General features: G+C 40.5%; 1 protein-coding gene across 2 annotated transcripts in view; it reads left to right on the top strand.

The window, feature by feature from the left end:
- The window catches only part of cd276 (CD276 molecule), a 62,184-nt gene that overhangs the window by 35,696 nt on the left and 7,673 nt on the right, over nucleotides 1-18,815 (top strand). The window contains exons 5-7 of one of the 2 annotated variants that reach the window (XM_072380242.1): nucleotides 3,964-4,101; nucleotides 7,660-7,701; nucleotides 13,559-13,597. In XM_072380242.1, coding sequence (XP_072236343.1) covers nucleotides 3,964-4,101; nucleotides 7,660-7,701; nucleotides 13,559-13,581 — 203 coding nt within the window. In that variant the 3' untranslated portion in view covers nucleotides 13,582-13,597. The remainder of the gene's footprint in view (nucleotides 1-3,963; nucleotides 4,102-7,659; nucleotides 7,702-13,558; nucleotides 13,598-18,815) is intronic. The other variant, XM_072380241.1, reaches the window with a different exon arrangement.

Genomic DNA, 18,815 nt, shown 5'->3' on the forward strand with positions numbered 1-18,815 from the left:
TAAAGTACTGCAACAAGTCGAGCAATTATTCACTTCATCTTTCTGTGGTTTTATTGTTTTGCCTGATTGATATATATATATCATGGAGATGCTTCTGCAATTATGTGAACATATTGCATTTATCACTAATGTATGAGACACATGTTTGGGACAGCTGTGGATAGTTTAAAACAGACGTCTTATAAATAAACATCAAGAATGTCTGTTGGTTGTTGTGTCATGTAGGAAACTGCTATATTTCAAGTCAGACGGTGCAGAGGAAACACACCACCCACTACATTTTGCTTGCTTTCATTTTTGATGTGTGCAGAATAGATCTTTTGAATCCTTGTGGAACGGAAAGTTATTGCAAAATCATGATTGTAGAGCGATGATGCCAAAATAAAGCAGCGGGAGTGAAGTCATGGAAGATTATTGCACTGCCAAAGGTATGGTCACACTGGCACATATCAACCACATGGAATTAAGTTTAAATCCTTAGACTTCCATCTTTAGTCCAGACCTTCGTGTACCGAAGGACAGAAAACATCTGTTGTGCGGTTGGTACCGTTTTATGTTCTCTTTCTTTCTCGTGTGGTAACCTTACATTGTGTGCTATGAACACAGGGTTACTGTGCACTATTGTAAAATATTTGAAAAAAATCTTGTTGGAAAGTATGAAAGGGGAACGAGTGCATGAAAAGTTATTAGAGTTTCCAGATTATTCTGTTTTCTAAAATAAACATGTTGGGAGCGTGAAGAGCAGGCAGCCACTGTGTACGAGACTGGAACAGAAAAAAAAAAATTTACATTCTGCACATCACAGCCAGCAAGAGCCTGATACTGTAACCGCACCAAATCTGCAATCAAATTGGTTTGGAACTAAATGTTTGAATTGTATATATACATAGCACATATGACCAAATATTTGCCTTGTTGACACATTGGTGGCTTATGTTTGCTGTTCATAACTGCTGCATTGGACGCTGCGAACAATCCTGAAGAGAACCTGAAAATGAAATGAATCAGCTGTTTTTCCACTCATTTCTGTTTTCCATTTATAAAAGAGACCAAACATACGGAGAGAACAAAACCTATAGCAACACCTGATTCACCTCTATGTGATGGGCAGATGTTCTTGCTATTCTTTTAGCTCAATGTTTTAGCTTTATACCCTCTGTATTTAACCTCCGTGCTCTAAGGTGAGAAGTAATTTAAATGATCTGTAAGAGCCAGAGCTGCAATTCCCCCGATGATTTAACAACTTAGCAGCTTGCATATTTGGAATGTCGCATACAATTTAATGGTTGAATATTTATTTATGCAATAAACACAGCATCTAGTTGTCAGGTATGGGGAAAAAAAACTAATCAGTAAAAGTTTGGAATTTCCCTCATTTTACACCTTTAACCTTATGGGCCACACACGTTTTTTTTATTTTTTTTTTTATGATGATTTATACCTGATTCTTCTGATTTGCAATTTTTTAAACGTGTGTTCTGATAAACGCTTCACATTCACTGTGAACAGAAAACACGGAGTGCATAAGTCCAGTTTGTCCAGTTTGGTGCAGCTCTCCAGTCTGCACACCGTGACAGTGAAGCCCAAAGCACTCCATCCTTGCCCTGCACAGAGGGGAAAAAGAAAAAGAGGGAAGAGAAGATAGGTAAACAGAACCATTAGAGACAAATCTATTTCTGAAGAAAACAAAATCACATCATCAAACAAGAGAAAAAGAAAAATATGATCCTGCAGCCCTCCGGGCCTTGGCGTTGCAATGATAGCAGACTATGGCATTTGTCTTGATCAGTCTGCCTTGAGGGAGGGAGGGAGGGGGATGGTGGGAAGGTGTGAGAGTAAAGAGAATAAGAAAGACCAATGAAACAGGGGCCCAACTACGTCTCTACTTGACACAAAAGTCAGACGTATTTTTTACGTTTTGGACTTGACGAGACATGAGCAGCTCTAATGTGATTATTCTTCTTCCATACACGTTTTGTGGTTTTGCTGCTAGTGGTTCTCAGTTGGTCATTCTTTGAATATAGCAGAATGCAGCGCTGGTGGACAGAGAGCCACAGAAACATCAGTCATGACTAGCCTGGGGAGTCTTGGGCAGCTCCATCAAAATGACAAGATTGACTTTCCAGATTTTATCCTTTCTCAGTGACATTTGGTTGTTTCTCCTGCTTTGCTATCGCACCACCAACAAGTCACACCTTGTGTGATGACAGATGCTTGAAATACATATGTACAGCTAAAGAACATAACAGTGACCTTTAAACTGCAATAATGTAGTTCGATTGTGTGTAATTGTTTTCAGTTCTGGTGACAGATGCATACAAATAGTGATTCTGTTTCATCTGTCATTGACATTGATCTTAAAGATGTCCCTAAGGATAACTATCAAGGCTAAAAGTCAGGATAACAAAACAATGAGTCTGCAGCCATGCTGACAGCTCTGTGAGCGCTAAACATTTGTGTCAGGATGCACATAGGTTAACAATGCACGTGCACGTGTTAAGCAGGTGTGGAGATTGCCACGTTCGCCATCTTATTTGAGCCTTTTAGCATGTTAATATTTGCTCCGAAGCTCATAGTGTTTTGGCAGGTTTTCGTTGAAGTTGAAAGTTTTTTTTTGTTTTTTTTGAAAATGGCATTTGAGGAGAAGTTAAGAGATGAATGTGTGCTGAGTTTCATAGCACTTCACTCTGTAGTTTCTGAGAAAAGTCTAGAGCAATTCACCTAGTCCCCAAAGTCATTAGGATTCATTGTTAGGGAATCAGAAATGTCACGGCAGTTCATTTAATAGGTGCTGAATGGTGGTCTGATGGACTGACCAAATGATATTGTCGTCCCCCAAAAGTCTTAGCATTTTATATATATTTTTTTGAATGTCAGGTGTATTTGCTTTATGGCCAAATTGGATGCATTTCCATCTGAGAATGGAAAAGCCTCTATTTACCCTCCATCTTGGCTGGGTTGTATGTTTGTCTGCCCGTCTTCATCTCCAATTCCAAGTCCTTACAGATGCTTCATCATTACCTCTCTCCAGTGCCAGTCATTTTCCTTTTTTTTTTTGTGCCTTTTCTGCCCAGAGTGGGCATTCTCTGAAGAGGATTGTTTGTGCTACAGCCAGGCTCACAGCCATTTAATGGGTCTTCTGTTTTTTTTTTTCCCTTTCTTCTCCCTCTGCTCGGTTTGAATACCCCTGGGAAATTTGGCTGTGTCTGATATAGTTTTTTTTTTGTCCTGCTGACCAGGTTTTATTTCTTTTCATCAGTTTCCACTTTGCCAAAACACTCTTACTAACTTGGATGGCTAATTGTCTGCAAAGTGATTTCAGTGTAGTGCGGCAGGCTGTCTTAAACTCGTATGCTTGGGAACATTGTCAGAATAGTAACATTGTTGGAGATATTAAGAAGTTGGAGAATATTAAAGCAAAACCGTCAGAGCTTCTGACATTAGAGCAATATGTCGCAGAAGGCAGGGGGTGTGATAGTTTGTGCCAATGTGTCTGAAAGCCATGCCAGTGCTTTTTGAGTGAAATGACAACAGAGTCTTGTGCAACTGGTAAACTCTCTGCCATCTGGACATAATTGAAGGACTCAAGTGTCTTAATTGCTAACTAGTAAAGAAGCTCTGTCCCTGTTCACATTAAAGAAAGGTTTGTGCTCATTACTGTTTTTCTCCAGCAGCCCACTGTCTGTGAAAGTAAAGCCTGATTCCTAATGAATATGACAATGCTGACAAAAAGAGCAGTAGTCATTATCAGTGCCATGATGTTGCGCTTTACTAGCTGTGCCGTCTGGGTTATTTATAATTGTCATGACAAGAAACTCAAACAGTAAAGTTGCCAAACAGCAGAATAATGGTGATGGATGCTACGGTGACAGTTGTGTGCTTATTTTAGCTCTGCAAGAGTGAATAATGAGGTTCTCTATTCTCAACCCGTCTCTCTCTCTCCCTCTGCCCTCTCTGCTTCAGGTCAGAACATCGCATTCCCCACGGTGGCTCTCTGGGTAACTGTTGGCCTGGCCGTGTGTCTGCTGGTGCTGCTCGTTGCTCTGGCTGCTGTTTGCCGCAGGAAGATCAAGGAGAGCTGCGAGGTGGCCAGGAGAGAAGGTATGGGAGAAAAGAGGATTCCCATTCAACCCTTGCAGTTCGATATGAAATGAAATGGATAAAAGACTGTTTTGAGAGTCTCTTGCCTTCATTAGGAGCAATATGAACGGTGGCTTTATTGGCAGTGGCAAATTTGGAGCTGCACACAGTATATGCAGTAATTAAAAAAGCTGATGTTTTTTCTCAGTTTGGCGAATGCATACACAGTTCAAGGACTTGCTGAATAATAGATTTTAGCTTGTAATGCTCTAAAGCTCTTTCAAGCCTTCATAAGGCTTTCATTAAAATGCAGAATGATTCCTTAAACTCCTCACATATCAGCTCAGCAGATGAAATCCAACGTGATGCCAACATCATGTGGGAGGCACAATGAGAGCAAGAAAGATGGAGCAGAAAGCAGTGATGAGATGTTAACTGCTCAAGGAGCTTTGAGAATCCAGAGGGAGTTTTGCTTAATGCGTATGTGCTGGATCTTGGATGGTGGGACACATATCTTCGGCAGAGAAGAGCATCATTACTTGGGTCCAGTAATTAGTGTTGCGGAATAGCTGAGTATTGCCGCAAGTGCAACAAGAAAAAGTTTTGAAATGAGATGGATAGTGCAGAGCCACCAGCTCTGCTGTAATGAGATCTACTCAGAGTGGAGGAGACATTTAAATAAAGGTCAGCTTGAGTCTGCGCCAGGGCCCAGAGGTTTAAAAATAAATATGGAAGTGACACAGACTCAGAGGGAAGAGTAAATAGCTGCATGGAACATATGAAATGAAATGAAATGGAAAGAGAGGAATATAATGCTGGTCCTCCCACGGGCAAAGGGCTCCGAGGGTTGTGGGGCCCTTTCTACTGTGGGTTCGAAGAGGAGTTGCTTGTCTCGCCTGCAGCGCTAACACCGAAGGGGGGATTCATTATGTGGTCATCCACTGTCTGCCTTATTGAAATGTTAAGTCTTATTTTGTGCCCTGCCAGCACCGCTTCTGGTGTCTTTTCTAAAGATTTTCTAAGCACAAACTTCAGGACTCTGAATGCTGACTTTTTCACATGTCATGCAGACTATTATACTGCTTGTAGAGTGATAATATGTGAATATAGAAGTAGAGGGGCTCAAAATGGGGTTGCTACGCACATATCTGGGACTGTTGGGGATGCAGGAAGCAGAGATGTGCAACGTAATTGTGGTTGTCTTATCTTTTAATGGTGTTCTCGGGTATGGCCAGATTGAAGTTGACTCTCTTCACTGGGTCTGGGTAACGAGGGTACAAGGGTCAGAAAAAGTAGAGAAGTGAGTAAGTCATTTTTCTTCCCTGTCATAATGTGTATGCGGAGCACAGGAATGTGTATCACAACAGAGCAGCTTGTGGAGTTGCAGTTGGATGTGAAAGCTTAGTTCCTGAGCCAAAATTGTATCTCAACACCAGCATGGCTTTGTTTCCTCAAGCATAGCTTTTTCTCAGTCATTCCTCTCTTTTGCCATCTTTACATAATGATTATGGCTATGTTTCTAATATAATCTCTCAATGACCTATCCAGAGCCAATGATCCATTCCTACAACTCTCCTTTTACGTTCAGACAAGCATATGATTTAATCAAAACTTCTCTCGGGATCATGTGAAATCAACGTGGGACAGATTTCCTCTGTGTGAACGAAGAAAGTCATAAGGGAACCAGTGTGTCCCCCAGGGTGCTTTTACCACTGTGCTCCACATGTTACACAGAGGTTAACCTTCAGGTATAAAAAGGCTCAGCCCCAGCCAAAAGCTATTATTGATCTGCTCTGTGTACATGTCAGTCACAAATAACCGGCACATGCTTGATATATTTCATTCCAGCTCTGTGTACAGATCATGCTTTTTATCATGAAATTTACTGTATGCCTGGCCAAAATGCTGGCAAAAAAGTTTTTTTTGGTAGTGAAACAATAAAATTTAATCTTTACTATGAATATTTTATATCTAAAAGCAAAGAAAATTCATTAAAACCTTCACAGCACAAAAATCAGAAGTCATTAAGGCTTTTTTTTCCCAACATGCACAAAGATCTTAGAAAGCTGCGCTGTTTCCAGGATGCTAACATCAGTCAGTTCGCTCACAAATCAGTCTGTTTATAGCACCAAGGTGTACTAATGGGGGCTTTTTTTGTATTCCTTACATTTGAATTGTTTTATGATGTCACAGCTGTGTTTCAATAGACAACAAAACCAAAAATAAAAAAAACAATAGGGGAAGAAAGGAGGATGACATCGAACAGTAGCATTATCCTGGTTTCACTGAGCAGCTGTTTCTGTATTCTGACTCTCCTGTCTTTTATGTGTTTTGTCCAGCTTTAGCTCTTAAGCCGTAACCACCCACTCCCCCCCCCCCCCCCCCCCCCCCCCCCCACACACACACACACACTGTGAGTGCAGCCTGTAGAGGTATAGGATGGTAAGAGTAAGCGTATAAGGGAGGCAGCTCTCACTCCTCTGTGGATGCCCTCATCTTCACCCTGACTTTAAGGTGCCTTTAAATGAGCGTTACACTCTTCCAAAGCCTCGTCCCCCAAGGTATTCCTAGCGATGCCACATTGGCAGAACATTTGGTCGAGTGGGAAAAGGTTCCCACATCTGTGTTGATTTTGCACTACAAGTCTGAGGATGTAAAAAAATATATATGCTTATTTTTTCATGGTGCTTTCTTGGATTTTTTTCCCTCAAAGATGTACACATTATTATCAACTTAACTTGATGTTAGGCTCAAAGTTGCAACAGACTATCTTCTTGGCATCAGTGTGCAAATGAATTCAATCTGTCCAAATTCTAAAAACTTTGTGCCCAAAGTCATTTCTCACTGATCTCATTAATGATAAAGTGGAGCAATAATTTTCAGTAATGTTGTATACTGAGCACAATAAAGTAAAATGTATTTTTCATATTTCATATATGCTGTTTGGATGTAGAAATGCAGCACAGTTAACTTTTTTTTCCCTTAATTTCCCTTGAGGATTACAATCTCTGCTGTCAGAGTCAAAGAAAATTGAGCTAACATGGTGGAATATAAACATACGAATTGGGAAGCCTCGACATTTAGTTTTGTTATTAGTTTAATCTCATCTAACAGACAATAAACTACAGATTCTGATTAAGATGAGACTCATTTCACAGAATACCTCTCTGCCACTTGGATACTTTGTCACAGGCTATTTATAGCCGGTATATGTGTGTGCACATATGCACATGCATGAGCTGTGTGTATGAAAGTGTGACAGCCATCACTGTGTTGCCTCCCTAACTCTGTTGACAGTGGGTTTTCAGAAAGCCTGCAGCTAAAGCCTAATGTGATTACCGTCTTTGTGAAAGGGCTGGATAGGAGGTTAAAGGGTGGTTATGGTTGTGTGTATCTGTGTGATGGGGTGGGGGGTACCATTTTGTGCGGAGCTTCATCGTCATATAGCTCTCTCATCAAAGTTTGTCCTTTGAGCTGGGAGGGATCAGCTCACCATAGACTTGTGATGAAGTGACGACATTGCGCGCCTGCCTTTATACTGTGGCCCCTGCTGATAATGGCTCCTCTGTCTTCCCACAGCTGAAGAGGCCAAGATGCTGGAAGAAGAGGAGTCAAAGACAGGTCAGTATATCCACACCTGGTCAAGTCTTATCCTCTCATGCGGTCAGGAAAGAGTTAACATAGAAAATTCACCTGCAAGTTCCACATCCTGTTTCCATCCTGATCAGGCTACGAATAGATATTCAGTGTCTTGAAGTATGTTTTTATCTATTTTATTTTTTTTCACATATAGGTTATTGCACAAAAATAATAAAATAATGCCAAATTACCCACATTTTAGTGTGGCTTTGTCAAAAAGAAGTGTTTGTGTCAAAATGGTGAGACCTAACAGAGCAAACAACTAAGCATTAACTTGGTTTACTAAAGTTTGAGGGATCCTGAGAAAGCACGAGTGCACTTGACAAATGAGACTAACTCAAGGCACTGAATCCATTCAACAGAGCCACATCGTAGAGCTGTCAGTATGTTACTGCTTCCAACTGTTAATCAGTTGTTACACAAAGTGTACTGCTCTTCCACTACATATGTATAAGTGTTTGAGGCAGAAACGGGGGGACCAGCTCACTAATTTAGTGTTCCCAATTAGGTATTTTACATTTTATGTTCCCCCAAAGCTACTGCTATAACTATAAAATCCATCTTGTCTGTAAATTTAATGGTAACCAGTTCCACAAGTTTCAAGCGTGACAAAATGGCAGCCACAGTACTGCCGTGTCCTGCAAGCAAATGATCCTGTTTATCAAGCCAAATTGATTTTGCAATTCAACTCTGGCTGCAGTGTGTTAGGCATATAATTGTCACTTGGAGTAAGTTGTTTCAGATTTTATGATGACAGGTCCAGCAAAAATCAACCTGCATTATCATGCACTAGATCCCGTGAAGAGAAGTTTTGTCTGCCATTTACAAGAGTGTCAGGAGCCGAGCATTTTATGAAGGAAATGATAGGAAACAAGACCGTGAGTGTACCGACGGAACGTTCTGTGAGGCCGAGTGAGCTCGGTGTCGGTATCAGTATATTGACATATTTGGAATGTGAAATATTACACAGAAAAGAGCTTTGCTGTGACCTGGGGGACAGTCACAGTTTTTACAATGTACACCGACGTGATGAAAGCTATCGGCTGTCCCAAAGAATCAACGTGACCAGCTTACTGATTTAATGCATGTATGTCCATGAAGGCAAATGACTTGATCTTTTGTTGACAAGTTCTATATAAAAGGTTACATATAACTTTATTTCATATAAACTTGGAGGTTAAGAAGATTTGCCGCAGAGCAGTCACACAGTCGAGAAAAATAAAAGCAGAAGGGAAACTAAATATTTCTTTATTTTTTTGTCTCCAGCTGATAGTGAGCTTAGCTTAGTGTTCTGTAATGTTGGCAGCCACTTTCACATTGGCACGTTAGTTTAAGAGAGGGTGTAATATATCAAAGTTGACATGTTTGGAACGGTAAAATACTGCGAGAAAACGCTCCACCTGTGAAATGTTATTCCCAGTTGCCCGGTCTCATTCGGCTGCTTCAGCTGCAGTCTTTGTGACTGAAGGAGAGATGCATCTCACAGGCTGGTTGAGGTACATGTGAGCATGTGTTTCTGTTTAGCATCTTTGCCTTCATCTTTGCTTTGATTTAACACACTGACGTGTCACGTTAACGCTCATCAAACACTTGATGTGATGTTAACACTAATTGTAACATTCCACTGAAGTTGGATACTTGGCAGGTTGCCTGGCTGCATCACTGCAAAGACAAGAATAGAAAAGTTACATGTGGCCAAGTGAGAGGCTCAACTTCTGTAAAGATGCAAATATATTTACATGTGTGTTTTTGTACAGACTAAATCAATTAGAAAATAATTATAATTATGTTTGTATGTGTTAACATGCTCATCGTAGAGTGATGTCAGTCTTTTAATCTAACTCTGAGCAATAGAACAGTTACTTAAAACTCTGGTTTTGCTGAGTATTCGTATTTTGCTTTCCAAGAGTGCAGGTAAACTAAGGCAAAATATTGCCATGTTTGCTATTTTAACTCTGATTAGAGTTATTGTGATATTTTGCTGACTAGCAATATGACCTTATGAAGCCAGAATTAATTTTTCCATTAAAATACAGGGCAAGCTTCTTCTGCATTACTACCTTCAGAGAGTACCCCTCACAGTCCTCAGCAGTTCTCCCTCAAGCGTTAATGTCATTAGAGTTCTTCATTTGACTCCTTTTTTATTCTGATTGAATTATTTAGCCTTTCAGTGAACGCCAAAGTTAATACCATGTGATTTTAATAAGCTGAGAGGTGAAGGAGAGTCTCCGAGTAGAGGGGGACAATGGCTTTTATTCTCTATTGCCTCTCTCATGAATGTTTCAGAGATATCTGTGCAGCCAGGAGCAGGGTCAGCCATTCGCAACTACCTAGACTTGATAGCTCAGCTTTAGCTAAAAGGGCTGAGGAGAAAGAGGATGTAACTGTGAAACTGTAGTATGACTGCACTCCAGTGACAAGACAGAAACTTGCAGCCCCTCTTGCCCTCACCTCTTGCCGTCACCGCCCGTGCACCTGGTGGAACCAGGTGGATATTAGGGGCGGTGAGCTTGTGAAGTCAAGCTAATGGCTCTGTCTTATGAGATCACTCTCTAAGCAATCCAGACAGGCAGCTTTGTTTTGCCATCTGGCTCCAATTGCGCTGACAAAGGCAAAGGTTCCTGCATGAGACAAAGGAGCTAAAATGAGCCCCACTTTAATAAACCCAGGATGATGGCAAGCCACGTTTCTGTGTTATCTTAATGAGCTGTCCAAAGGAGAGCGCGCCTTCCCTTTCAAAGCCAGCCTGATTGGAACAATAACCAGTGATAACTAGGGACCTGTGCTCATTCATTTGCACTGGGATGGGAGCCCTTTGTTGGGTTTACAGCAGAGGCAAATAATGTTTAACAAACAGTGCCGCTAAAATTCTTTATATATTTGCTGGTGCTAAAGCCAACAGCAACACTTTCACTTGCACAATCACACATACAATTGCAAAAGGATACCCAAGACACACCGCAAAAAGAGGCTCTATTAGTGACTAATGTCCACCCCGATGCAGAGACAAACTGCATGTAGTTCTTGCTGCATTCATCCCTCACCTTCTCTCTGAAGTGTGTTCAATCATTTTAACATGATGTGTTGTTTATAAGGGGCTGCAGTCATGCAAGTGCAGCTCCTGTCAGAATCTGGCTTCAGCTTGTGTGCACTAACCCCTGGATGAGAGCGCTGGTGACCCAGTTCTTTCACAGACACAGAATCACTGGAAAAGAACAATTTGACTCGCCCTCTGAAAAGTGAGCAGGGTGTGAAAAACTGTTTTATTAACCCTTCTTAAGTGAGTCAAGGCCCTGTGAAGGTGGAATGTTAGGGAATATCAAGCCCTCGGCAGCTGATAGCAAGAGGAAGCTCCAGCCTGCACACTCTTCTCACTCCTTTAAGATGAGGCCACCACTGAAAGTTGAGTGACAGGACTGGAATCGTACTAAACCCTCAGGCCTTGTGGCTCATCACCCTAAATGTTGTGTAGATTTGGAGTAGCTAGCCGGCTGAGGTTATGATCAGGTGAATCTTGAACAGACAAACAGATATATAGCCAAGTTTATACTCATTGTGTCCCCTTTAGATCCTTTCTATCACATATGCCACTTTTACACCCAAAGTATTCTATTTAAACAGTTTTTTCAAGTGCAGACACCTGCTGTAACGAGCCAGTTAAACCTTTTCTGATTGCCATAGTCGTGTATTTATCCTGAGAGGTTGTTTCTCAGTCCAGAAACTACCTCCAGCCCCCAGAGACCAAGCCTGTCAGCAATATCACGAAAGGATGGCATTACACTGCACCAGCCAGGCTGCGTTGAACAACAGTTTCTAAAAATCGCAACTTTCTGAGATATGTAGGCCAGTTTATTGTTTTTCCCTGGACCTGGTGACAGCCTCGCACGTCAGGACTGAGAGTGAGCTTCCAGCTGTCTTGCACAAAGCTGGAAGAAAAGTGAGTTTTGCCCAGTGTAGATGCCCAACGTGCAGCAGTCTTATTGATAATCAACACGTGCACTCATGTTGTATTCTCATTAATGCTGATCGGGGCTGAAGCCAATTAAAACAAGGACACAGGACTGGATGCTGAAGTTTCCTGTTGCACTCAAAAGCTAGATTATAGTGGGTGTTAGTGGGCTTTTTGATCAGTGTGAAGAAGCTTAAAGAAATATAGCACTTTAGGTATAAGGTATTATTGATTGAGCATCTTAGAATTTTCCTTGAAATGACTAGAATGAAACCTGTGGAGGCTCCCAACCCTGATGCTTTAACACGATTGACTGACAGTCCGGGACAGTAACACAAGCAAATATTCAAGCAAACATCTATGTAAAAAAATGAATATTTCTAAATGTTTTTTATACACAACATATATGTAAATGTATATGTATGTATTTATATGTGTGTGTGTATAAAAATCTTGGTTATATTTAAACATTACCATCTGACAGTTTATTAGAAAGTTTCATACAGTATTCTTGCAAACATAACCTGGTTTGACACACCTGCAGGGTACAAACATCATTCCACACTGCTACAGTTCAAATTATTGAGAGGGCCCCGAAAAGCAGCCTGAGGCAGCTCAGCTTGACGAGCCGTGCTCCCCCCCCCCCCCCATAATTCTCTGGCACCACATATTCAACACTGGGCCCTCCCAACAGTCACACATTACTGACTAGAGATATGTAAATAGAACATTCATGTTGCCTTCATTATTAGATGTGGGTCAAGGGATAACTTCAAAAGTACTAATTAAAAGAGCTCCCTGCACACCATTGCTTAGTATTCGCACACATAATATTCAAGCTGCGTTTATATTCTTTGCTGGTTCAGCACCATAAAGGAGGCCACATCTTTACTGTTGTGTTTTCTCCTTGGGTGAACCATGCGGCGACTTTTCTGTTAAAGGCCACTGATTAGATAATAATGGTAATATGAACCTCTTATCACATGAATCATGTTTTTTTACACTACACTAAACCTTCTGATTAGATCTGTTTACCCGTTATTTTGTACTTTACAGTGTTTGTGTGTGTTGTAAAAGCCAGTTGCTGGAGCAAATTATCTGCTTTCCTCACCCTCCTTGCCTTTAAATTCAGGAAGAAACATATCAAGGGGTGTGCTTGCCATCAAGCTCATCCTGCTAGCTTTCAGAGGTTATCTGCTGGTTCGTGAGGGAAAAGGCCACCTGATCAGTGTCAGAAGAGATCAAAGAATTTTAGTGGCCTTTAAATCATTTGGAATAATGACCGTTGTCACAGTTAATAAAAGCAGTCAAACCACTTGGTGCTGTGCGTCACAACAACAGCTCAGTCCCACGGCTTGCTTGTTTGCATATTAGACAAACAGTCTTAGTGCTTTTGTGTGAGCACAGGGTTACTTGAGAAGCAAAGGCAATCTATTTTCTGGGATGAATCCCCCTGTACAGACGCCATTTACATCTTCCTGCCTTTCAACAACCACTACCACCACCACCTTCCCCTGATCCCCCTTCTGTCATGTAATCTACGCTCCTCTGACAGCATAGCCAAGGCCCGGTGGGAGAGCGCCTATCCATCTCACTACCCCAATCTGCCTCCCCTGTTTGGTTCCACATGAGCACTCAGCTGCTGTGACTAATTAAATAAAGCACTGTGCCCTCTGCTTCCTGTTAGCCATGGCAAGGTTGGTGCGCAGAGATGAAGCAGAGGAGCAGGAGGAAGACTGCTGAAGCAGGAGGAGAAAGGATAAATACTACAAAGCCAGTGATAATAGTTTGGTCATGACAGTGGACATGAAAATTACAATAATGCTAATGTGGCTATTTTACAGTTGGTAAAGTGCTGGCATTCATTCTTTGTTGTTCTCTTTTCTCCAGCCATCATACCGCTGAAGAACTAAAGCCAAGAGAATAAAGGTGCGTGGGATTTTAATATACTATGTGTCCTCAAATAGATCTTTATATTTATGTGTTGTTCACCCTTTTTTCTCCCTGTCACAATTGTCTGGTAAACTCAGCGGTAATGCTCTGAAGGACACGGTGTTCTCTTGGGGTTATTGGTAAGTGTTGCTGTAATGAGGCGCGGCTGCATTAATTTGGCACACAGGAATATGAGAAATCTTGACATTTTGATTGCAGGAATCACAAGGTCACTTACTGATATGAGTAATCTATTTAATTTTATCTGCGATGCAGACATACATTTCCAGGCCCACTCAAAGCCACAGTAGCTGTTTGAATCCTAGCAGTTTTGTTGTCACCTTCATGAAGTTGTAAAACTGCCAACTTCAGCTTGTGAGGCGTTTCGGCCGATCATTTTCATGGTTTCGCTAAGAGCGAAGTTGATGCAATGGTTTTACAAATTTTTCACATTTCATCACCATCTTTGTATAATCTTATGTTCATAAGGGTAATTTACTGAAATGTACATTCCCATTAGTTGAAAGCCTCCCAGGAGGAGCGCTGCCTCACTACGTAGTCTAGTTTTAATTCTATTGAAGGGCAGCTTGAACAGTTATGAGTTCCTCGTGTTTATTTTTCAGAAGAACAGTTGTTGTTTTCCTGCTCCTCAACACTCTCCCTGTGGCTTAGTCCGTGCTTTGCAATTCTGTTCAATTCAGTGCTATTCAGTCTTTTATAAAGTATGAATTTGGCGCTTTGTTCAGCACTGCTGGCTAAGAAACCTCTTTAAGCTTTAAAAACCACAACACACATCAGAAATTAGATTCGTAAGAAATAAATTGAGAAAAAGTGTTTTAGAGCAAAAAGATTTCCTCCAGAATAGCAAAGAATAACATTTAACTACTGCTGCTGCTACTAGTACTACTACAATACTACTACGATAATACCACAAAATACTACTACTACTAAAATAATAATACTGCTAACAAAATAATGATATTATAAAATAATGATAGTAAAATATTTTTGTTAAATATATTTTATTCACAGCAGTTTCATGCGAGCATGAGTTTCTCTCAGCATGTCCCATGTTTGTTGAAAGTGGAAGTGGCTTTCAGCACCATGGAGAGCAAACAAGGACATAGAAGTATGCTGTGTATACAACCCCTGGTAAAAAAAAAAAAATGTATATGGAAACAGCCCTTTTCAAGGGTGTTCATTCAGCTGTTTTGTTTTTGTTTTGTTTTTTTATAAAAAAGGCAAATCACAGACATGGAAGAAAAAAACATTTGAAGGTTAAAGTTCTCAATTTTAAAACATACTTAAAACATTTTATTTAAATTTCTTGCTTAGTTAGATCATCCATTTTCTGTGCTCGCTTAATCAAACTGAGGGTCACGGGTGGGTGGATCTCAGCAATCATTGGGCGAGAGGCTGGGTAGACATATACCCAGTGACTTTGAAGTGTAGCTTTCTGAAGTGTGCACACATTATTGTGAAACTGCAGGGGAGTTTAAACAGTCACTGCCTCTATTTTGTTTGTCTTTTGATGGTAGAAGAAGAAGAAAATGAACTAATGAGGTAAGACAGACCATGGTCAAAGACAAAGGGCGTCCATCCATCCATTTTCTATACCCGCTTATTCCAACACGCAGACTCCACACAAAAAGGCCACCGCACCACAGTGCAACCCGTTTTTTGATTAAGTAGAGGAAAAACATATGGAATTACTCAAATCTGAATGTGGAAGGATGAACCAAAAAAAAACTACTATTAGTACTTTGGTTAATCTCTTCTGACTTTTTGACAGCTTGAGTTCTTTGAGGTATGGACTTATTTTTTCACAAGTTAGCTATCTTTCATCAGGCCCCAACTTTCTTGTACATTCTCTGCCATCTCCCCTGGTTCTTAAACTGACATCAACCCCACATGATCAATTAAATGAATTTTCTTCAGGCTGTCACTTTTATATGTTTTGTTGCACCTGCATCAAAGAACAGTTCTTCTTCTTCTTGTCCAATTCAGATTTTTGATGCATCACTGAATATCACTTTTATCCAGACATCTGTAGTCCATGACTGCTTCTCTTTAGCCCAGTGTAACCTTGTTTTACTTCTGTTTAGTTTTACTCGAGAACCAGACTTGCAGCATCAGTCGTAAGCCAGAAGGTATTTAGAATACTGATGAGAGCCATACTTACTACAGTTGAACCTTTGGCTCCTTAGAATAGGAACGGGAAACTCCCAGAATTGTCGCTCTTTTCACTCAACCGTGGTCAGAATGTGTCATGCTCCGCTGACTTCCCTGAACCTTGCACATAGACTTCTATGAACGAGGAAAGCCCTGAACCTTTAAGCCACTTTGGGACATCTACGGTACTGTAACCAACAAAAGAAATAAACTTGTCATGAGGGCAGGGGACGTTTTTGTTCTCAAAGCTTTTATATCTAAGTGGAAATGCATTTTCTCCCCATTGTTTTGACATCTTCTATGCTGATATTGTGGGACACATTTTAGAGGCACTCCATCAATTTTGACCTGACAAAAAATTAATTTTTTTTTCTCTCACTGTGGTGTTTGAGAGATAACAGCACAGCATAGGCTGTCTCTTGTCAGAAAATGGAATGCAATTTGATTAATATTGCTGTTGTAAATATGTTTTTGTTGTTCAGGGCTGTTCCACATCAGTTACTTTATTGTGGTTCCGAAGCTGAGTTAATGCGCTGCATATATTTAGCATCCATGTCTGTGTGCGTGTACGGAATGGATGCACAAAATGAAATAGATGGTATTAGTATAGTATACCATATACCAGAAAATATACCAGAAAACAATTCATTTAACATGCCGACCAAACACCAGAGAAATTGAAGGAGTTCTCAACTGTTTCAGACGGTCACATTCCTGGATGGGAAAAAAAGTAGGCTTCATATGAAGGAGACACAGAATTGATTGTATATATAGCACATTCTCAGAACATTTCTTCAGGGAAAGAATCATAGCTTTGTCTGCTGAAAAAGGGCCACAAATAGCTTTTGAGATACCTGAGCGACCCCAGCATCTGACAAGCAGTTCTGATGGGAGTTTTGCCAGGTCAGTTACATCAGTGCTGTGTGCTGTTATTCATTGGCCCACTAACTCTTACTTTAATAACCAGCAGTTTGGTGTCAGTTGTGTGAATACGTTTTATAACAAACTCGGGCAGTTACAGCTTGTTTTTATTGTACCCTGATTGGTCATCGCTGTAAAGCCACAGCTTGCAGGGTGTGTGGAAGATGATGGAAGGTGCGGAAAGTAATTTCCTGTAACTAACCAAAATAAAGTCTGAACAGTAGGAGTCAAGAGAGGACATTTGTCATTACTGTAGTATCCACTGACCTTCACTATGACTGTTATGCGGCGCTAATATCCTGCAAGCCTCTAGACCTCCCTGCTGCTGAATCATCCTGGATCAATTATTCTAATATTTGTGTGGCAGTTTTGCTATCGATTAATGAATTTATGCAGAGCACAGCATATCTTATTTAATAAAGCAAGGCTCTGCGTTTAATCAAGTCCTTTTGGAATCAGGAGACACTTTGGTTTCATAAACCTTTGCCTTATCGATACATGTGTTCATATATAACTTGCGTTCATGAACTCAAACTTTTGTTTTATCCGAGCAGGGAAACTCAGATGGCATATTAAATGGCTATTTTAAGCACACTTGATAGTTAGTAAATTGAGCAAACTGTTGCCAACATTATTGGCTCATCCTTGCTGTGTGTTGCTGTAAATATGACAATCTGGTCATTAGGGAAACTTTGCGGTTCCGTAAAGTCAGAAAGAAGTGGAGGTGTTCATTGACTAGCACTTAGAATACATGTAAAAGACAAATGTATTCTGTTGAGGTTGCTTCTGGTCAATTTTGGCATCTACCGATTAAAGGAAAAAGATCCAGTTCTGAGTACAAGTTTACTTTTGCATAATGTACGTGGAAAAGAATTCAGTGCACTTGTTTTAATTGTATTTTTGGTTTTAAATGTTCCACGTTACACCTTGACCAGAATGTTTTTCTTTCAAGAATCATTCAGAATTGTTGTTGGATGTTTTAGCTGAACTGACTTCTAAGGACAGTCCACATATTTTGAATGGAGTTGAGGTCAGAACTTTGAGAAGGCCATCCTAAAACTTTAATGTCAGCCTGCTTTATCTTTTCTACAACCAGCTTTGATGGATGTTTGGGCCAATTGTGACTGTTGGATCTGTCTATCTGACGATTTGAGGTTGAGCTGAAGAATTCTGAGGCCAAACAACTCAGTCTTGATCTCATCTGAACATGAAACGTTTCTGCAGAAGGCTGCTTCTTCCTCCCTTTGGTCAGCTTCAAACGTTAGTCAAGCTTAAAGGTGTTGATCTTGAGATCTTTAAGACACACGTTGTTCAGTTATTTGTGATGACACAAACCTTCTCTCCTCTTCTCAGCAATCCTACAGAAAGAAAATCTCTGACAAAATTACCATCCTGCTACTTCTGAATTCCCACTTTTGTTTTTGCTAATGGAATAGTAAAAGTAACCGCTGTCGCATGTGCCTGTGGCATTGGAGTTATCGCATCGTATCACACAGGTGGATCGGATATTAGACAGTTATAACTTAGAAGTAACATGGCTTTGAGAAAACTTCTTCTGCATTGCTAGCCCTCTGTTCATAATGTACATTGATATTTTAAAGTCCTTTTATTCCTTATATAAGTTAAGGGAATAAGGAATGGTACAGAACCTTGGCTGAGCCAGAGATTGCTGCAAATGAGAGAAGAATAAATATTCAAAGGCAGACATGAAGGGAATAAAGAAAACCAAAGAAATGAGGAACAGTATCCCCGTCGTCTACCTGAAGACTTTCAATGAATTCCAATGAGAGGGCAGATTGCATTATTAAAGATAGGCCCTATAGGTGCAATTAGCACTACATAATGGCTCTTTTGCAGCTCCTTTGGCAGAGATCTGAAATATTGATTTAATTTGCCCTTATATTTTCACTTAAACTCTGGCTTGTCATGCTAAGCATACATCTCATTGTTATGCTTCTTCTTTTTTTTTTAACTGTAATAGCTCAGGCTTTGCTCTGTCATGGTTTACTAAGTACATTCAGCACTGTGTATATGTAGTCCTTTCTCAGGGGATACAGAGGAAATAGAAATGGATAAAATACAATGAAATCTGAGATAGGAAAACTAACCTAAGTGTATTTTT

Source organism: Leuresthes tenuis, unplaced genomic scaffold (assembly GCF_036924035.1).
Source record: "Leuresthes tenuis unplaced genomic scaffold, fLeuTen1.0.hap1 SCAF_2, whole genome shotgun sequence".
NCBI classification, from domain to species: Eukaryota; Metazoa; Chordata; class Actinopteri; order Atheriniformes; family Atherinopsidae; genus Leuresthes; species Leuresthes tenuis.